Source organism: Zeus faber, assembly GCF_960531495.2.
Source record: "Zeus faber genome assembly, chromosome: 16".
In the NCBI taxonomy this organism is placed as follows: Eukaryota; Metazoa; Chordata; class Actinopteri; order Zeiformes; family Zeidae; genus Zeus; species Zeus faber.
This window is the reverse complement of record NC_137202.1, coordinates 2,476,357-2,498,509: the sequence shown is the minus strand read 5'-3', so window position 1 is coordinate 2,498,509 and position 22,153 is coordinate 2,476,357. Positions and strand designations below refer to the sequence as shown.

Here is a 22,153-nt window from a genome sequence, read left to right as displayed (position 1 = left end):
GTTTTGAAAATACGTTAAGAGATGAAAAAAACAAAGGAACGTGAATCTGGAAAAATGTAATTTTCCTTCTTGAAAGGTTTTTTCAACTTATTTGGCTGCTCCCGGCGATTTTATAAATGCGCGACAATGCAGGTTTAACTGTGGTGCGTCAAAAATTTCCGAAATCTGTGGTTTTGAAATTTGCAGATCTGTATCCAGTGGATGAAAAAAACAAAAAAACAAAGCTACATATAATAAATTCAACAGTTTCAGTATGGCTGTTTGTAGTCAAACCCCTACAGCTGTGCTATAGAGGGTAGATGTACATCCAGGGATTGCAATTTGCTGGTTTTACCGGCAAAAATGATATTGGAAAAGCAGATCAGACATTTCTGAATATAAATAGGGTGTTTGGTGTGAGCCTAACCTTTTCGTTTGAGGAAGTTGAAGGAGCGTAAGAAGCCACTGTGGGAAGGCAGCCTTGGCTCAGCATCTCCTATGAGCTGGGCAAACTCGTCCCCTGGGAGGTCAATGAGCCGAGTGATGTTGCTGAGCACTAGATCTGTGAACGCTTGGGGATGCTCATGTCTCAACCTCTCGACAAAGAAGTCTGGGTTGAAGATCACTGGGTGGCTAGAGGACGCAGGCTCCTGGCTGATGACAACGCTGCACACTGTGCCTCTGTTTAAATGAGATGCATGTTTAAAGAAGAAGAAAAAAAAGACAGGACTGGCAGACTCTGGAGGAAAAGGTTATTGACCTCACAATCACAAACCACTGTGGGTAGTTAAAAGGCCAAATAGTAATAAGGTTGGTGACAAGTGGACACCATAACAAACCCCTAACCACACACTACATCTGGTAAAACAAATTGTAATAGGATGTGATACAATTGTAATAAGGCTTTAGGTCTTTGAAAATTTGAAATTGTGTTAACGTAGCAATAAACTAGTCATCCATTGTTATTGTACCTGTTATTGTGCCTGTATTATCAGTGCAGATTTATTTACACATGCGTATTTATATACATGTATAAACACATATGTATGTAAATGTATACATTATCAGAATCAGCTTTATTCACCAAGTATGTACACATACATACAAGGAATTTGACTCTGCCACCCCCCCCCCCCCTTCTCTCAATGTACAAAGATGGACTAGAAATCCAGCTGAAACAAAGACAGAGCTAAAACATAAAAATTACTATATACAAATGTGTGTGTGTATATATATATATATATATATATATATATATATATATATATATATATATATATATATATATATACACACACACACACACACCAGCAGTGAAATTGTAGCAGGAAGGCAATTATATTAAAATGTTTATTCATCCTCTATAGAATATCCCATCTACTGTATATTCGTATTTATACCCACAGTAAATACTAGAAAACAAACTGCCACTGTCATGGTTAATTGATCATGTGCGTAGAATCACATTTAGTATATTTTTATACATTGTGATTGTATTTTTTTTTTTAACTTAAAATTGTATTTAATGTATGTCCTTATGACACCAACTCTTGCCAAGACAAATTAATTGCATATGAAAATGTTACTTAATGGTGGAATAAACAAATGCTGATTCTGACTATCTCGGATTTTTTTTAGGGTAAAGTTAATGCAATATTAATGAAATTATAAGGCTGACTTCATCGCCAACCGTTGTCGTTTAACACGGCGTTAGCGTGACGGTCGAACTGTCGGCGAAACCACGCTAACTAATATGCTCAGTAATATTCGCTGTGCTGTGTTTCAAATAAACCAAACATGATTCGCCAATGTTTACCGTCCGAGATAACAACAAAGTATGCACATTGAACGGTTTTAACACTCTACCTTCTGTCATGTTTATTATTGTTGTGGGGATCGTTTGTGGCCGCCATCTTCATTTCAAATCTTCCGCTGTTGCTTCCCAGGCTCCGCCCCCCTCGCCTGATTGGTTAAAGGGTTGTCCGTCACTACCTGGAAGTAGAACAATCAACTCGATAGTTGTTGTTTTATTTAACTCGATAGTTGTTGCTTTATTTAACTCGATAGTTGTTGCTTTTTCCAACTCGATAGTTGTGAAGCATGGACTGCTGCAGGGATGCAAAAAGGGTCCCGCTGCAGACCTCCCTCCTCTCTCCTCAGACCCCTCAGCCCTCTCTCCTCAAGCCCCTCTCATGCAAGTATTATCGACCCCCGCTGGTCGGAGGATGTAGTGTATTTTTTTTTCCCAGAAGTCAAGTGCCAGGTTCACAAAATCGAATTATATACTATTAATTTGAAATCGAATTATATATACTGTGATATATATTTCAAATATTAAAATACATCAATATTTGCTATTAAAATACTATTCATGCGCAAAAACCAATACCCATGTACAGGTAGCCCTCACTTATCGACCTACCTTGTTTAACGGCCATTCGGTCTACTGGTTGTAGACTAGATTGACAGCCCTATGGATGAAGCAAAATTTAGCAAAGGATTTAACACTGTTGTAAAGTACTGTCCTCTTTCTCTACCTCTGTCTTATCTACAGGTCTTGCACTTGCAATGCCTTAGCAATAGGCCACTCAAGCCCTGGGCCATCATCAACACATCAGGGGCTACTGTTTATCCTCGGGTCACTGCACATTTATGGCTAGCATAGTGGAGACATGCACACATGTTGCAGCTATGCTGTCAAGTAGGAGGTGGTAGTCGGATGCAGGGAGACAACACCATTTACTGGCCAAACAGCATACTGGATGATACCAAGGAACATCACAAAGGTGAAAGCAGAGGCAAGACATAGAATAGACTTCACCTCTGCAAAAGCAAGAGGAAAGTCTCTTTATAGCTTCCTTGACGGTGAGGTAGCGAGCATTCCTGCTCTAAGGACTTCAACAAACACCTGAAAGTTCGTCATTGCTACACAGGACCAATGGGCTTCATATCTTGCACAACTGCAGAAAGTATCGCCAAAAGCTGCAATTCTGTCAAATTTGCCAGGTTATTGTGATGGATTTGCTGACCCAGTGCAGCTGTTCTTATCACCAGATTCACTGCGCTGAAAATGGATGGCAGTGAACTGTCTTACGCCTGCACTGCAAAACCTTGGCAAGTATGAAGAAATGAAGAATCTTTGATGGTCACACAGCACACCACACTCCACTACAACACATGCATGCACACATGCTTTGGACGGTGGCCGGTGAAATGAGGCCTCTGCATTTAACCCATCCTTGCCTTGTCCTTCCTCCGGGGGCACAGCCAGGAGCAGTGGGCAGCATTCGTGAATGCGCCCGGGGACCTGGTGATGAGTGTCCATCGCTGGTCAGACGATGATGTGTGCATGTTTTTGGTGGGGGTCCTTACTGACGTTAGGTGGAGGAAACCCCATGTGAGCATGGGGAGAACATGCAAACTCCACACAGAAAGGCTCCTATTTGGGAGATAACCCACCCAGAGCACGGTGCCAACAGCGCCCCAGGCGGGAATCGAACCCAGGACCTTCTCCTTCACCTTCAAGATTTTTATTTGTCACATACATATACATACTTCCATACATATATGCAGTGAAATGTAATGCAACACACAATGCATGTGATAGCACACAATATGTCCTAGGAAAAAAAATAAAAAATAAAATAAAATAAAAAGTAGAAAATTCCTTTCTAATAGACCGACTAACTGACTCCTAAAACGTATTACAGTAAGTGGAATACTTATAGAATAAGATAAAAATATAAAGAATAAAATACAATAAAAATAAATTGAAATAAAATGGAATAGATAGAAGGAATATGCCTATGTATATACAGATATGTGCATTTAAAGTGGCATGTGAATTAAAGTGGCATGTGAATGTGAATAGAGTGAGGTAGTGTTTGGGATAATACAGCACAGTATACAACAGTACGGCACAGCAATACGGCATCACGAACAACCCTGAACAGTGATACAGTATGTGGTACAGTATGCTACATACAGTACAGTAGGTAGTGGAGCCTAGTGCATGGCTCAGTTAAGACCCCTGGTGAGGTCAGCGTTGACAGTTCTGATGGCGTGCGGGAAAAAACTCAGTCTCAGTCTCTCTGTTCTCGCTGTGTGACCGCAGCAGCTGGAACAGTCCATTGTTGGGGTGATGAGGATCCTTCATGATCCTACGGGCTCTGCTACTACACCTCCTGGTGTATAACTCCTGCAAGGGGGGGAGGGTAGTTCCAGTGGTACGTTCAGCTGAACGCACCACCCTCTGCAGGGCCCGCCTGTCCTGGGCAGTACAGTTCCCAAACCAGGCAGTGATGTTGCCTGTCAGGATGCTCTCCACTGCTCCAGAGTAGAAGGACTTGAGGATCCATTCTTGATCCAGGATTCTTGCTATGAGGCAACAGTGCAATGCACTGCGTATGGTAGACGTTTCACCTGAGCACAAGCACACTTAATTGAAAGATGGACCAGAAATCAGCACAAATCCTCATTTTGGCATTAATTTTGCACTGGAGGGTTAACTGCATTGAATATGCATTCAATCTTTGTGTCTGACTTGGAAAAGTCTGCATTGTCTCCGTTGGAATGTGGAGATTTTCGTCATTGGGTCTGCGTTTGCATATCTATGGGTTAGGTGTGGGGGGTTCCAGACCCTTTGTGTGTCACAATTATCGGCCTTGAAGTCAAACAAAGAGATAGCCCAAGGCCTGCTTCGATAGTCACTCAAAAAAGGTGTATTGCATTAGAGACTCATACAGTATATATATATATATATATATATATATGGCCCATGGCCCTTTCACCGTTGGAACAAGATGAGCAATTTTTTTCACTTCACCTGTCAGTGGTTTAACTGTTGTGGCTGCTCTGTCTATAGGCTTTTAGAGAAAAGAGTGGGTGTCATCATACAAGGAATAGGCAGAGAGAAAGGAATGCACATCTGGTCTAGTTTTGTGTCGATAAGAAAGCCTAGTGCCTGGTACTGCCTTGTAAAGACAGACTGAAGAGATAAGATAGTTTGTGGCAGACAAAGGGGGCGTGGTCAAGTCGCCGCTACCGACAGGCAGTACAGGCTCCCGTCCCGGGGCCGCCCAGCTGCTGGGGATCGGGCAAATCAAGGGAAGGGCTCTCCTGATTCATCCGATCCCAGACCAGAAAGTTATTTAGGCTGTTCTTCCCCGCAGTGAGGATATGAGTGCATGGCAGAGACGCTGCGCAGGCTAAACCCGCACTCACAGGACTAAGCCCCGGACTTACGTAAGAGTGAGAGTAAATAACAGGTCATTACAAGATATCCTCTTCACAACATATATTACAATATTTTCTGACGCAATTGGCTGACTGACCAATTGATGAAGGAGCTGTGTTCTCCACAGAAAATACCCATTTTGGGTCCCAGAATGTGCTCTTTATGGAAGGTATAGATATAGAATAACCCTTCAAAATAAACTATATAGTATGTAACTTGCAGCCCTATGAAGCAGCAATCAGCCCTTAAGTGTGACGCATTGGATTACGCATTTTAACCATCAGCAGTTTTTACCATGTTGGAGATTTATTATATTACTGGACAACCAAAGTGTGGGGCACATCAAATAAGTGTTTGATTTCGATTGCAGGCAATTAATTTATTCTAATTTTACTATACATACTGTATATACCTATACATAGAAGTACCTACTTATTTTATATACTATATATTGATATTATTTTATAGGCCATGATATAAGCGGGACTGAAGTAGAGGTGTACAGAGACATCATTCTATGCATCTGTAACTGTTCAACCAACAGTTGCCCCTGAAGTTGCCCCTAAAAAGAGAGTACTGGACCCCCTCAAAAAATCCTAGAATCCTCCCTCTCTCTCTCTCTCTCTCTCTCTCTCAATTATTTTCCCCCTCCACGAAACTGGTGCTGTCTTGTCTCAGGTGACTCCTGGCCCGCCAGGAGTCTGCTTTTGCTAGGAAGTCGTTGAATAAGGCTCAGAGCAGGTACCCTCACCCCATGGACAGACAACAACCCTCTTACACAATTACTGACTGTGAAAGATAAAGGGGGCGTGGTTAAGCCATGTCTGCCGAGGACGGGGCTGGCTTGGCCGTGGTGGGGCAGCTTTTTCGGGCCTGCCCAATCAGCTGCTTTAGCGTGATTCCTGGGACCCGGCTGGCAGAGTCTTCTTATTTTGTTCATGGTCTTTCAGTGGGGATCTGACACGCACGTGAAACACCTGCGGTCCGGAGCACATCCACGCAAAATGAACTGTCATTCATTTCTAAGTTTACCTTTCTGTCATCCTGTTACCTGCATGACTAAAATCCTCACCATGTCGGCACTCCACTGCCCAAATGAGTCCCTCTCCCTAAACCCGTACATTTGGGTAGGAACTCCCACACTGACGAAACCAAAGTTGGATTCAAGAGGTTTATTTGTCACATACATATACATACTTTCATACATATATGCATTGAAATGTCAATGCAATGCAGCCGGTGATTACACACAATGTCGTAGACTGAACACAGTAGCTACCTAAGAATTTCTACTTGACTAACTAACTGATTCCTAAAATGTAATGCAGTAAGTTGAATGCTATAGAATAAAATAAAATAAAAACTCAAGGGTAATGCAGGATGGGGGTACAGAATAGATAAAGGGAATAGACTTATGTATATGGGATAGACTATTTATGGATATACAGATATGTGCATTAAAGTGGCATGTGAATAAAGTGAGGTAGTGTTTGTGAGATATATAGCGCAGTATACAACAGTACGGCGCAGCAATACGGTAACACCGAACAACCCAGAACAGTGACACAGTATGTGGTACAGTATGCTACATACAGTACAGTGAGGTAGTGGAGCCTATGTGTGTGGCTCAGTGAGGACCCCCTGGTGAGGTCAGCATTGACAGTCCTTCTGGCTTGCGGGAAAAAACTGTCTCAGTCTCTCTGTTCTCGCTGTGTGACTGCAGAGGCACTTTCCCGACCGCAGCAGCTGGAACAGTCCGTTGTTGGGGTGGTGAGGATCCTTCATGATCCTGCGGGCTCTGCTACCACACCTCCTAGTGTATAAATCCGGGGGGACGGTAGCTCAGGAGGTAGAGCTGGTGGTCTAGTAATCTAAAGGTTGCTGGTTCGATCCCAGGCTCCTCCTGCTAGCATGCTGTAGTGTCCTTGAGCAAGACACTTAACCCCTAATTGCTCCTGATGGCTGCGTCCGTCGGTGTTTGAATTGTAAGTTGCTTTGGATAAAAGCGTCTGCGAAATGACGAAATGTAATGTAAATGTAAATCCTGCGGGGAGGGGAGTGTAGTTCCAGTTGTACGTTCTGCTGAACGCACCACCCTCTGCAGGGCCCACCTATCCTGAGCAGTACAGTTCCCAAACCAGGCAGTGATGTTGCCTGTCAGGATGGTCTCCACTGCTCCACAGTAGAAGGACTTGAGGATCCTCACCGAGACGTGGAATTTCCGCAGCAGCCTGAGGAAATGACGCTGCCTCGCCTTTCTCACCAAAGTGTTTGTTTGTAAAGTCCATGTTAAATCCTCTGTGATGTGGACTCCCAGGTACTTGAAGCTGCTCACCCTGTTGACAGAAGTCCCATTAATCACCAAGGGCACGTGCGTCCGTGGTTGTAATCCATGCCTAAAGTCCACAATCTGCTGGGCATATCTGGCAGTGCACTTTCCTGGTTCGAATCTTACCTTACTGGGCGCTCGTTCAGTGTGACATAGCAAGGCCAGCTGTCTGTGCCTCACAACCTCACCACGGGGGTGCCCCAAGGGTCGGTGCTGGGACCCCTCCTCTTTGCCATATACACCACCTCACTGGGCCCGATCATCCGCTCACATGGCTTTTCATCACTGCTATGCGGATGATACTCAACTCTATCTGTCCTTCCCGCTCGACGACCCCACTGTCTCGACGCGGATCTCGGATTGTCTCGCTGACATATCCACATGGATGAAGGATTATCATCTTCAACTACACCTGGCGAAGACGGAACTGCTGGTCTTCCCGGCCAAACAAGGTATTTATAACAACGTTGATATTAAAATTGACTCTCTATCTCTTGTTCCTACCAAGGCTGCAAGGAATCTAGGTGTCATTATTGATGACCAACTGACATTCTCGGACCATGTTGCCGCCATCTCCCGGTCCTGCCGCTTCGCACTATTCAACATCCGAAAAGTCAGGCTGTACCTGACCCAATATGCCACTCAACTGCTGGTACAAACCTTGGTGATGTCCCGTCTCGACTACTGCAACGCTCTCTTAACAGGCTTGCCGGCCTGTGCGGTGAAGCCACTTCAGATGATACAGAATGCGGCGGCGCGACTTGTGTTCAACCAGCCAAAGAGGGCACATGTCACTCCGCTGCTCATCGAGCTCCACTGGTTACCTGTAGCCGCTCACATCAAGTTCAAGTCTCTTATGGTGGCCTATAGAGTGATTGCTGGGAATGCTCCCACCGACTTAAATGCTCTTGTAAAAGCACATGTTACCCCCCGGATGCTGCGCTCATCAAATGTGCGTCGCCTGGCTCTGCCGGCCACACAGCCACGGCAATCCAGGTTATTCTCATTTGTAGTTCCACGTTGGTGGAACGAGCTGCCAAAAAAAACCAGAGCAGGGACCTCCCTCTCTGTCTTTAAGAAGCATTTGAAGACCCAGCTCTTCAGAGAGTACCTCCTCTCCTAACTTACAATTACTTAGCACTACCTAGCAGTATTTATTGTTACACTAATGTCTCTGTCGCAATGTAGCTTGAATGTTATTCTACCTTGTAAGTCGCTTTGGATAAAAGCGTCTACTAAATGACTAAATGTAATGTAATGTAAATGTAACAATCAGCTCATTAGTTTTGCTGACGTTCAGGTGGAGGCTGTTTCAAGATTCAAGATTCAAGATTTTTTATTTGTCACATACATATACATACTTTCATACATATATGCAGTGAAATGTAATGAACCGGAGCGCCGGCGCAGGCGACCGCTGGGGGCGGCGCCACTATCGCCAAGTTCAAGTTCAAGTTCAAGAGATTATTTGTCACATACATACACATACGGTCGTACATATATGCAGTGAAATGTCATGACACCGGGTGATTACGCAAAACCTCTAAAAGCTCAAAAAATACTCTTAATGTGCGCACGTGGTGCTCGCGCTGTCCTGGCACCAGAGAAACAGCTCAGCCACCTCCTCGCGGTAGGCATTCTCATTGCCGTCGGTGATCAGGCCCACGACAATGGTGTCGTCAGCAAACTTGATGATTGTGTTGGAGCCGGACCTGGCCACACAGTCATGTGTGTACAGGGAGTACAGTAGGGGGCTGAGGACGCAGCCCTGGGGGGGATCCTGTGTTCAAGGTGAGGGAGCTGGACATGTGTTTTCCCACCCTAACCACCTCGGGCCGGGCTGAGAGGAAGTCTAGGATCCAGGCACACAGCGGAGTATTCAGTCCAAGCTCCTTCAGCTTGACAGCCAGTCTGGTGGGGACCATGGTGTTGAAAGCTGAACTATAATTGATGAACAGCAATCTCACATAGGCCCCCTTCTGGCCATCCAGGTGTGTGAGCGTGGTGTGCAGTACCTGGGAGACCGCGTCATCCGTGGATCTGTTCTGCCGGTACGCAAACTGCAACGGGTCCAAGGTGCGGGGGAGGGAGGCGCAGATATAATCCTTAATCAGCCTCTCAAAGTCATTCAGGCAGGCTGGAGAGGCGATCTACGTGACAGGAATGAAGGTGGACCTCTTGAAGCAGGACGGGACCACTGATTCAGCCGGGGAGATGTTGAATATTGTAATGAACACCAGGGCTAGCTGGTTAGCGCAGGTCTTCAATACTCGTCCAGATATGCCATCTGGGCCCAGAGCTTTCCTGCTGTTCACCTGCATCAGAGCCTTCCTGACGTCATGCTCGGACACTGAGAGTGCGCGCTCATCCCCAGCGGTGTAACTCCAATTAGCTGGCAAACTAGTGGTGCTGTTGCCAGACTCAAACCGCGCATAAAATGATTTCAGTTTGTTGGCGAGGGAGGCGTCCACCTCTCGTGGCTGGGGAGGAACTGCTCTTGTAGTTTGTTATAGTCTGCAGCCCCTGCCACAAGCGTCTGGTGTCCCGTTGCTCCATCTGTAGCTCCACAGTCTCTCTGTATGTCCGTTTAGCGTCCTTCACAGACCTCCGCAGATTGTATGACGGCGCTTTGTAATTGTCCATATTTCCGGATACAAGACCGTCGTTGTAAGCAGCTGTGCGAGCATTCAGAGCGCAGCGGATGGATTTATCGACCCACGGCTTCTGGTTTGGAAATATCCGAACTTTCCCCGTGGGAACGATGCTGTCCGCTAACGTAGCCACGAAGCTCACTGCTACATCCGTAACTCGCTGACGTCACTTGAACTTGATTGGAACATGTCCCAGTCTACGTCAGTCAGAGCGTCCTGAAGCGCAGCCACTGATTATGTGTGTGAGCAGTGGTTGCTGGCGAAATTTGCAGCCTATGATTTAGATATAAAATAATCCTAGGCCCCAAATAACACAGTTGCTGATGCGTTGTGGTGCGGGAGGTTCCCCAGGCCTCAACGAGGTTCGCTCTCTCTGAACTCCTTTTCAGTAGGAGACCCCTGGGCCTGTTACACCTAATTAAATAAAACATTGAGGGAGGGCCTAGCACCAGTAGGAATGAGGTACAGCATGTGGGCGCAGAACTTGAGTCCCTGAGGTGGGCGGGGCTCACTGCCCACCCAAAGAAGTGTGCCATGGGACAGAGGGAGGTACAGTATCTGGGGTACCACTTGGGTGAAGAACAATGGATGGGTACCAAGGAGGTGAAGCAGTTCGGTGGTGCAGTGCATTGCACTGCTGCCTCACAGCAAGAAGGTCCTGGGTTCGATTCCCGCAACGTGCTCCGGCGGGTTATCTCCCAAATAGGAGCCTTTCTGTGTGGAGTTTGCATGTTCTCCCCGTGCTCACATGGGGTTTCCTCCACCTCACGTCAGTAAGGACCCCCACCAAAAACATGCACCCATCATCGTCTGACCAGCGATGGACATTTATCACCTGGTCCCCGGGCGCGTCCAAGTATGCTGCCCACTGCTCGTGGCTGTGCCCCCAGAGGAAGGACAAGGCAAGGATGGGTTAAATGCAGAGGCCTCATTTCACCGGCCACCGTCAAAAAGCATGTGTGTGTGTGTGCAAGCGTGTGTTGCATGACAAATAGACAAGACTGTTTCTTCTTTTCTTCTTGAGGCTGGCCGGCTACTATAGGAGGTTTGGTAGGTACCCAGCTGTGGCAGATTCGCCACCAGTTCACCAAACCAGTTCATTGTAGAGCTAAGGCTAGATGGAATTAGCCAGGAGCATATGGAACATGTCATGACAGAGTGCGCCCCTCATGACTGAGTGTGTGGAAGACCACACTTTGCTTTGCTTCCACCACATACCCCCAACACCAAACTGAGGCCAGGAAGAATGGGGTGGCCTGGCTGCTGGGCTGCTGGATGGTCCCGGCGATGCCTGCTGAGCGGAGAAGCTAGCTGCCAGTGGTTACCTGTGGTGATTGCTGCGCTGCTTCTCCCCCGGTGCTCCGCCGAATCCCCAGGTGCTGCTGCCAGATGGAAGAGGGTTGGTGCTGGAGCCGCCCGTTAGACCGCTGGTGGCTCCAGGGTGTCTTCGGACAGCCGTTCTGTATCCGTTCCCTGTGCCGGATGCCTGCATTCTCCACCACTGTGGCAGTCTCACCACCACACGCCACCCCAAGTGGTGTGGTCAGAACCTCCAGCACAGAGATACAGACGATGGGGGGTTGTGAAGACCAGTTTATTGTAGAGATGAGGCTAGGTGGAATTAGCTAAGAGCAGATGGAACATGTCATGACACAGGGCTCCTCTCTTGGCTGAATGTGTGGACTGGGTTTTTAAACCTGATGCGCGTTGGCCAAACCAACGAGCATCAGGTGTGGCTACTCAAGCCACCCCATACCCCCAACACCAAACTGAGGCCAGGAAGAATTCCTGGCCTCAGAAGCCTACTCCCTTCTTGATGGAGTGTGTGGACGGGGTTTTTAACCCTGATGCTCGTTAGCCCAACCAACATGCATCAGGTGTGACTACTCAAGCCACCCCATCCACCACAATAATTGTGCATGATTTAGAAAACACTTTGTGCAGGTATTGTGAAGAAAGTTTATGTGAAATCGTTTTCAGGAGAATCGTTTCTGTGCTATGACCACTGTAATGATATTAGAATCAATATCATTGGAAAACCCATGGTAAAGATCATTGTGAAATAATGAGTATAATATTAACCCTTTTTATTAAATGCATGATATAAGGTCTAAAATACTTTAAACAAGTATTTCTGATAGATTGAAAGGATTCTAGGAATCAGCAGTTAGAAACAAGACAATGCAGGTATGAAAAGTTAGCACATGGGTTGATTTTGTGCATTGCAGGTGTGCATTTTTGTGCATTTGCTTTGGTTTTATTGTTACTATGATCGCCTTCATTTAATGTAGCACATGTTGAGTTACATGTCATGTATGAAAGGTGCTATACAAATAAAGGTTCTAATTACAATTATTATTATTACTACTATTATTATTATTATTATTATTATTATTATTATTATTATTATTATTATTATTTATTATTATTATAAGGGGTCCAGCCCCGAAGGAGCAGGAGCCCTATTGATATGGCTAATGAAAAACTGATGTCAGTAGTCTATGGATGTCATGGATCCGCTTGGATATCCACTCACAGACAATGAATAAAACATGTATTCCGGGCAGCCCTGACATCAAAGTTTGATCCAGATCGGTCCATTTTTGTGGAATAATTTCGTAAAAAAAAAAAGGTTTTTTTTTAACATTGCTGCAACAGGCACAAACAACTGGGTCCTCACCAAGATGGCAGCACGTGCAGATGGGACTGACTTCAGAAGTTCATGGATGTCATCGATCCAACAAACCCACAGAAAATCTGAATAAGATGCGTATTTGCGGAAGTTCCAACACGGCGCTGCTCGAGTTTCACCGAGCTCGGTTAAGTATTGTTAAAGGAGTTTGTAATCAACAATCGGCACCTCACCAAGATGGCGCCACTCACACTGGACATGGGCAAGTGAGCCATGCATAACCATATGATACAATATAAAAGTCGTGCGCATGGCAAGTTGACGGACTACACAGATCATGTGAGTCTAACCCAAACCTTACAAAGATACTGTCAAGCACATTTATAGTCGCAAATGGACTTTAACTAAAGGAATTTAATATTCAAACGTTTAACCATATGAAGGTACAAAGTGAAAGGCATTATTTTACCAGAAGAGAGTTTGATTAAACAAACTACAATGTATTAAATGTCATAAACACATCGCTTCTGAGGACAACTGACATGCACCAGAGTAAGTTCTACAAAATAAAAACCCAATAACATCACTTTCAGAATTTATAGATATTCCAGAGATATCAATTCTATACAAACTTCCTGAATTATAACTACTGGTAATAACAACCATAAGCAATTACATAATACAAGGAACATGTATTTATGTAAGTGTGTGTTTTGAAATATTTACATTCTTATGTTGTTTTCGGGTTCCCTTTCAGGTGTCTCGTAGAAGCCCAAATTCCAAGCCAGCAAAGAAACGGTGGACAAAACGTGCTGCTTTGGAGACTCCAGAAACAAGCAGTGTCCAGCTGTCCGTTTGACAGCAGTACTTAAGCGCAAGACCCAAAATGTTTTGAGATGGACAGCAAGTGACCTAGATGATGTTTTGATAGAAGGAACTAGCCTTTGTCAGGACATGGAAACGTCTGGTAGAATAAAAGACAATGTTCTAGGAAGAGATTATAAAACAATATCAGAATTGCCAAGGCAACATAGCTTCTGTAAGACATTCGCATTAACGTATGCTGAAGCAGCTGTATTGGTGTTGAAAATTATGACTTTGCATTCCGGAATATAGCCATGCCAATTCGTAAAATCATTCACAGATCGCTGGTAAATAATGATGCATGTTTATTAATTACTGATAATACATGTGTAACTATTAAACAGGGCTCATCTTATGCAGTTTTAAATTCACAAGCATGCAGCACAGTTGGACTTTTACAGTATAACTCACCTGGCAGCTTTGTAGCTTATTTCAAAAACATTCACTGTATTTACAGTCATTTCTGTAATACTGCACATTCATTTAGTGAAAGCCAACCACTATTTGAAAGTAAGTTCTACAAAATAAAATCAGTAAAAATAAATGAAACCCAATAATTTCACTGTCAGAATAAAAATACATTATAAATATATATACATATACATGCATATATATATATACATAATACAAGGAACATGCATTTTTATGTATGAGTTTTGAAATATTTTCATTGTTTTTGTGTTTTTGGTGCAGCCCACTACACACACAATTAATTTCATTATATATCCTCTAAAATTGAAGTAATTTAAACCACTTACCTTAGTTTATTTATAGGTTTGTAAAATACATTACTATTGTATTTTATATATATTATTTGCAGTTTATTTACAAGTGCCATAAAATAATTCTGTTCCCTAAAATGGATTAGTAATCTTGATCACTAATCGGAGTCACAATGTTGACTACAATATTTGCGCTTTTCCATTTATCTTTAGGATCAGGCAGGAATAACCCATGAAAGCGACGCTTAGGCAAGCGGCAACCGGCAGTCGGAGCTTTAAAGGATCAACCAATCAGAGGAACGCAGTTCAATACAGAATCAATACAGAACGTGACGTTTCCTTCACATCTACATCTTCATGCCTACATCAATTAGCAATTTCAAACTCCTGTTTTTTTTAAACCATGTTCTTTTTTTAAATGGGACCAATTATGAAAAACTCACTTTTTCAGTGCTTGTGCACGTACTCAGTTGGGTCTCTGATGGGTCTACTAACACTCAAACTGAAATAAGACAACCCAGTCAGTTTTTTGTGAGCTGTCGATTTCATAAAACGTGATTCAATAAGCCATTCAGATTTGTACGTTTTGGAGTCAGTAGAATTAGAACCACACCCCATGTGAGTTATTCTAACCACGGCTGGAGAAATTCCAAGCGCCACCGGCTCCATTTGCTTCACAGACCAGCACAATTATTTTAAAAGACAAGAATTAATACCAACTGTCCGTGACAAAACTGGAGACGAGGGGAAAGTTAGCAAATAATTCTGCTACATATTCCTACGTAAAAAAAAAAAAGTATTTATTTTTATCATTGCTGCAACGCGCACACCAAATTTTGTGTGTGCAACCTCGGCAAGATGGCCCCACGTGCAGGATTGACGGCACATGTATCCATTCTACGCAGAACACAGCTCCTTTATCAATCAGCCAGTCTATCGCATTTGCGTAAATGAGAAACTATTGTAATATCATATATATATGAAAAACTATATATATATATATATATATTTTGGGGCCACTATGGATTGGGCTTGTTGTTCCAGTACATCCCACAGATGCTCGATCGGATTGGACCCTAATCCCGACCAGCCACAAGAAATCGTGATTCATCAGACCAGGCCTCCTTCTTACATCCATGGTCCAGTTCTGACGCTCACGTGCCCATTGTAGGCGCTTTCGGTGATAAACGGGTCAGCATGGGCACTGTGACCGGTCTGCGGCTACACAGCCCCATACACAGCAAGCTGTGATGCACTGTGTGTTCTGACACCTTTCTATCATAGCAGCATTAACTTTTTCAACTATTTGTACTCAAGTAGCTCTTCTGTGGGATTGGACCAGACGGGCTAGACCAGTGCACATCAGTCAGCCTTTGTTCGTCCATGACGCTGTCGACCCTGTTGGCGGTTCACCGGTTGTCCTTCCTTGGACTACTTTTGGTAGGTACTAACCACTGCATACTGGAACACTCCACAAGATCTGTCGTCTTGGAGATGCTCTGACCCAGTTGTCTAGCAATCACAATTTGGCCCTTGTCAAAGTGGCTCAGATCCTTACGCTTGCCCATTTTTCACATTGTCTTGTCATCAACGTCAAGAACTGACTGTTCACTTGCAGCCTAATATATCCTAATACAGCCCTTGACAGGTGCCATTGGAATGAGATGATCGATGTTATTCACTTCACCTGTCAGTGGTTTTAATATTTAGTGTTGTGGCTGATCGGTGTATATATATATACTGTATATAGATAGTATATAAATTTAAAAAAATTTATGTCGACATATACTGTATATTTATATACGGTGTCTGTGTGTGTGTGTGTGTGTGTGTGTGTGTGTGTGTGTGTGTGTGTGTATATATATATATATGTATGTATATATATATATATATCTACTTCATTCATATATAAGGGAGGAGCTTTCGAGGGCACGGCACTAGGGGGGGCCCACAGAGGCATTTGGGAAGTTCCTGTTCGATCTCCGCTCCGCATCAGAGTGATCGCCGATTAAAATTAATAAAAACAGTAAATTAAGTAGATGAGGAACACATATATTCAGACAAGGTAATTAAAATACATACATTTACTATATATTCTTTTCACTTTCACAATATATTTACAATGCAGAACTTAAGTGAAGCATCAGTTTCGTGTCGGAGGCATATGTTGCCATGGTATCCTACGGCGTAACCTACGTCAGGCTAACGGCATTAGGGAATCCCCCTCTGGTGGAATCATCAATAGATGGATAGAGAGGGTGGCCAAATTCAAAGCATTTTGTGTTCCTGTGTCTGATGAAAGGGACTGGGATGATGTCAGTTTGCTCCTGACCTGTGTTAGTCGTTGCATCTCTGTTTGTAACCCCTCGGTCATGCCGTTCTCTATCGATCACGCTCATCCTGGCACCGGAGCTCCTCTGGCCCAGCCAAGACCTCTTCCCATGCTTCCAGTGGCAGTGGGGTCTTAATCTCCTGAGGGTCCTCCAACAAGCCCTGCGGAAGTTTTTGGAGGATATGCAAAACAGGAGCGGGTCCAAGGCGCTGTTGATGTACCACAGTGGAAGGGACAGGTAGGACTTGAGGACGGTGTAGACAGAAAGCACCGTGTCCGACCACACCACCATGTACACCTGCATCAGCGATGACGCAATGTCCGGAAAGTTGCAAACAAAGAAGGCCACCACTACTGTGCCTACAAAACGTGATAAAAGTTTTTTGTTAGTTTTCTTTTTGTAACTATTTTGTGACATACGTATACCGCATTAATCATTTAATAATGGGAAAACATTATCTTTCAATCATCACAGTTATGCACGGTTCTTTACCCATGAGCCTCAGAGCTCTCTTCTCATTTGAAAGCAGCTGTCCATTTCGATGGCATTGAACATCTCGCCTTCCTTTTGCATCCGGACGGGTGAGGCCTAACACTGTCCTCTGAAGCCCATTCCTCTTCAAGTAGAGCAGGATCAGCAAGTAGAGCGTGAAGATGACCACCAGCGGAAGCTAAAGTTGCAGAGATTTACAGTGACTACATTTTCTTTGTGATGGATAATGTATAGAAATGAAATCCATTCAAACATCTGTTCTCCTGTCTCACCAGAAAGAATAAACATGCTCGCAGCAGCAAGGCTCCTTTATATATGGGAGCGGGATTGGGCTCTATCATCTCACACATGGTGGAGATGTGGAGGGCGTCCTCCGGTTTGGACGCGGTGTAGTCCAGGATGCAGGCACGGGTCTGGTCGTACACCAGTGCAAACGGCACGGCTGAGGCCAGAGAAATCAGCCAGACCCACAGCAGACACGGCAGGCGGGATTTCTAAGCAGAGACCAGAGAGAAAAGGAAAACTATTGTATTATGTCTCCTGTCAACAAAGTTTTATCGTACATTTTTTCAGTTCATGTCGTAGTCACAATTTTGTAGCCGATACAAAGTACCGCCAGAAAGCCTCCCTTGTTTCAGCTTTGGCTTCACCCATAAGTGATCTATAATAGGATACAACTCGAAAGCCACTTCAGTTAACGACAGCTCTTCTCTAATCGAGTGCAAGGTAGTTGGTTGCTGGGAATTTATTTAGAGGTAAGTATACTTTTACTTCAAGGAGATGTTTTTAATGTGGGAGGCTAGAATAATCATTTAGATCCTATCATGCACAGTTTCCTAACTTTTAACAGTGAACAAGGAGGAATATCATGACTTCAGTGACGATGTTCTTTCCATAGTAGAGTACCATAAAACCTTTACTTCAAATGCAGGTAAAATATTTATTTAGTATAAGCATTAAAGCAGGGCAATCAATCAATACCATACAGTTGGGTTAGAATAGGAATTAAAAAATGAACAGGAATAGAAAAATAAAATAAAAATAATGATCAAAAGTTTAGTAAAATAATAAAATGGTACAACATACCCATTCCTTTCCGATTTAATGTAATTTAGCAAGGAGTGCTCTGTTCTTGTTAAATTAGATTAAATCGGAAAGGAATGGGTATGTTGTACCATTTTATTATTTACGACATTCGAGGTCTTCAGAGCTACAGCTTCTCCCTATCAGTGTTTGTGTGTGCCAAGGTCACCCTCGCAGAGTTCTTTTTTTTGGGGTTTTATTTTTTTTCCTTCCTCCTTGGCCACTCTCCATCCAGCCTAAGCCCAAGCGGGTCTAAGGGGTCGAATCTCGGTTTCAGAGGACACAATCTTCCGACTCTAATGATGACTTCCGTCTCACTCCCCTCAGCCTTGGTTCAGTCATTTCCTCTATATCCCCTGCTGGAAACCACCGTGTTGGCTCTGGACTGGGGAGAGCCTCTGCCCATAGCTGATCTTTCCTCTCCGATGGGCCTCCGAGGCCACCTCTCTTCAGCCTCTTATGGCTCTAGGATAAGAGAGTCAAGCGTCTCTGTTAGCTTTTTCCTCTGCTGCACCCTGTGGAGAGTCTGGGGGAGGTTTTGGTATATGCCCGGGGCTGATTCTCTGGAACCTCCCACCTTCCTCAGCTCATCGTCCACATACAGGTCTACCTATGACGTTGGGCTGGGAGAGTGTAATTGGCCTGAGAACGAGTCACCTCTCGCCATGCTCCTGGCCTCCTCCAGCTGTTGTATTTTGTCCATTACATCGTAGTGCTCTATTTCTATCCTTAAAGCTCTAATCAAAGGTTTTATCAATATTGGCTCTACCCTGGAGTAGTTCACCAACATTCTCACCACAACGTCCCATTTCCATGAGAGCTCGCTATGCAGCTAATGTTGTTGCAGGAGGCAAGGTCACCTTCAAGAGCAATCCTGGTCCAAGGACATTCAAGGTGTAATCTGCCATATTTGGCAGGGTAACCAGAAATAGCCTGATTCTACATCCACTTTGGCCCCAAACGTCATAAAATAAAAAAAATGAATAAATAAAAAATATCCTACTTCTTTCCCCTACTGGTCTGATTCAGTCTAATTTAGAGAGAAAATAGATGCACATATCCAGAGCTCCCGCTGCCTCTTACAGTTCCGATGACTTTACTCCCAGAATGACGTGTTTCCAAATCCAAGGAACCCAGGCTTCGACTATGCGGTATGCTGCCCTACAGCAGACATCCCGTTGATATCACTGAACTAATTCTCGATTCGATGACTTATGCCTCTACACATACCTCATATCCACAAAATTAATTAACACAATACAGTTTACTGTTTCTATCATTTCAACCATGAAATCACATTTCTAACCATGAGATTATTGTAGAAGTAGATCATAGTCATGAAATCATTATCTCTTAACTATGACTACTCCATTATTCTATTTTATCCCTTGAAAGGCCCGGTCTGCAATCTGTGCTGCGTTATCTCAAACACATCCTTGACACGTTCAGCCTCCGTTATTACAGACTTAAATCATGATGGTTACATCATTATCTTAACCATGAATAATTTGTTATTTAATCATTGCATTCTACCATGAATCCCTCTAATAACTGCACTTTAAATCATGAATCACTCGAATCATTGCATTCTAAATCATGAATCATTCTTATTATTGCATTTTAAGTCATGGAAAATTGTGGAAATATTATTATACCAGGCTATTGCAATACATCATGCTTTTTAGTGTGTTTTACTCATACCAATGCTATGGCAACGTTAAGTGCCTGTCAAAGAGGCTTGGTAGATAATCTTCTCCCCGCTCTGACCTTTCCATTTATCCACACAGATCAGTGAGGATCTCAGCACACTCGTCCTGTGGGAGGAGATGTGCTGCGAGTGGATTCTTGAGTGGTGGTTCTTCCTTTTTCCCCCTCCGCTGGCTCTGGTGCTGTGACATAGGGTGTCCTCTTTAACTTAGGTGGCTGATGATCTCATTCTCTCCTGTTGCTTCCAGACGACTTGTCTTATTTCTTCTTTGTCTGGGCTCCTCTCAGCCTTGCCCGTGCTTGGGGTTGGCTCTAGGACAAGACCCCCGGGAGGGGTCGCCTCCATCTCTTTACATTGGCTTCGCCTTGGTCCTTTCCAATGGTGTTTTGCCAAAACTTGGATGTGAGCTTAGGTGGTGGTGTCATTTCCGCTACTCAAAGTGGGCGCTTATCACGCAGAGACCATGAGGGGTATGGTGGGCCAGGGTGGTGGAAGCCTATAATTTCGACATAGTTATATGTTGATATATTTTCTGTATATTCTGTATACATCTTTGTTGAATTTATTCCTTACTATTCAAGATTCAAGATTCAAGAGGTTTATTTGTCACATACATATACATACTTTCATACATATATGCAGTAAAATGTAATACAACGCACCCAGTGATAACACACAATATGTATAAAGCGAGGTAGTGTTTGGGATAATACAGCACAGTATACAACAGTACGGCACAGCAATACGGCATCACGAACAACCCTGAACAGTGACACAGTATGCGGTACCATATGCTACATAATAGTACAGTGAGGTAGTGGAGCCTATGTGTGTGGCTCAGTGAGGACCCCTTGTGAGGTCAGCATTGACAGTTCTTTTGGCTTGCAGGAAAAAACTCTGTCTCAGTCTCTCTGTTCTTGCTGTGTGACTGCTGCTACTACACCTCCTGGTGTATAACTCCTGCAAGGGGAGGAGGGTAGTTCCAGTGGTACGTTCAGCTGAACGCACCACCCTCTGCAGGGCCCGCCTGTCCTGAGCAGTACAGTTCCCAAACCAGGCAGTGATGTTGTCTGTCAGGATGCTCTCCACTGCTCCAGAGTAGAAGGACTTGAGGATCCTCACCGAGACCTGGAATTTCCTCAGCTGCCTGAGGTGGTAAGCCAGGGAGATTGAATATTGTAGTGAACACCGGAGCTAGCTGGTTAGCACAGGTCTTCAGTACTCGCCCAGATATGCCATCTGGGCCCGCTGCTTTCCTGGTGTTCACCCGCATCAGAGCCCTCCTGACCTCGTGCACGGACACTGAGAGTCCGCGCTCATCCCCAGTGGTGTAACTCCAATTAGCTGGCGAGCTAGCGGTGCTGTTGCCAGACTCGAACCGTGCATAAAAGGAGTTCAGTTGGTTGGCTAGGGAGGCGTCCACACTCATGGCTGGGGAGGAGCTGCTCTTGTAGTCTGTTATTGTCCGCAGCCCCTCCCACAAGCGTCTTGTGTCCCCCAGCTCCATCTGTAGCTCCACGGTCTCTCTGTACGCCTGTTTAGCGTCCCTCACCGCCCTCCGCAGATTGTACGACGCCGCTTTGTAATTGTCCATATTTCCAGATACAAGACAGTCGTTGTAAGCGGCCGTGTGAGCATTCAGAGCGCGGCGGATGGATTTATCAATCCACGGTTTCTGGTTTGGAAATATCCGAACTTTCACCATGGGAATGATATTATCTGCTACAGTAGCTACAAAGCTAACTGCCACCTCCAAAAACTCGCTGACGTCACTTGAACTTGATTGGAACATGTCCCAGTCACGTCAGTCAGAGCGTCTGAAGCGCAGCCTCCGATTGATCCGTCCACCGCTTCACTTCCCTTGTCACCACCAGTTCTCACGTGATCAGAGGCCTGTAAACGGGAACCAGCGAGATCGTGGCGTGATCTGATTTCCCGAAAGCAGGGAGCGACACGGGCTTGTATCCGTTCTTGTAAGGTGTGTAGCAATAGTCCAAAGTTCTATCTCCCCTGGTGGCACACGTGATGTGTTGGTGGAAATTAGGCAGAACTTTTTTAAGGTTGGCCCTGTTAAAGTCCCTAGTCACCACCACAGCCGTGTCGGGATGTTTGTTTTTAAAATCC

General features: G+C 44.5%; 2 protein-coding genes across 2 annotated transcripts in view; both read right to left on the bottom strand.

The window, feature by feature from the left end:
• The window catches only part of LOC307242487 (rho GTPase-activating protein 19-like), a gene marked incomplete at its 5' end in the record, with an annotated part of 33,808 nt that extends 20,706 nt beyond the window's left edge, over nucleotides 1-13,102 (bottom strand). Inside the window, 2 exons of the mRNA XM_080016986.1 lie at nucleotides 407-660; nucleotides 13,056-13,102. Coding sequence (XP_079873112.1) covers nucleotides 407-660; nucleotides 13,056-13,102 — 301 coding nt within the window. The remainder of the gene's footprint in view (nucleotides 1-406; nucleotides 661-13,055) is intronic.
• A 3,503-nt stretch (nucleotides 13,103-16,605) lies between these two features.
• The window catches only part of LOC307242486 (neuromedin U receptor homolog nmur-2-like), a gene marked incomplete at both ends in the record, with an annotated part of 6,669 nt that continues 1,121 nt past the window's right edge, over nucleotides 16,606-22,153 (bottom strand). The window contains 3 exons of the mRNA XM_080016985.1: nucleotides 16,606-17,105; nucleotides 17,239-17,416; nucleotides 17,511-17,732. Of these exons, the coding sequence (XP_079873111.1) occupies nucleotides 16,606-17,105; nucleotides 17,239-17,416; nucleotides 17,511-17,732 (900 nt within the window). The remainder of the gene's footprint in view (nucleotides 17,106-17,238; nucleotides 17,417-17,510; nucleotides 17,733-22,153) is intronic.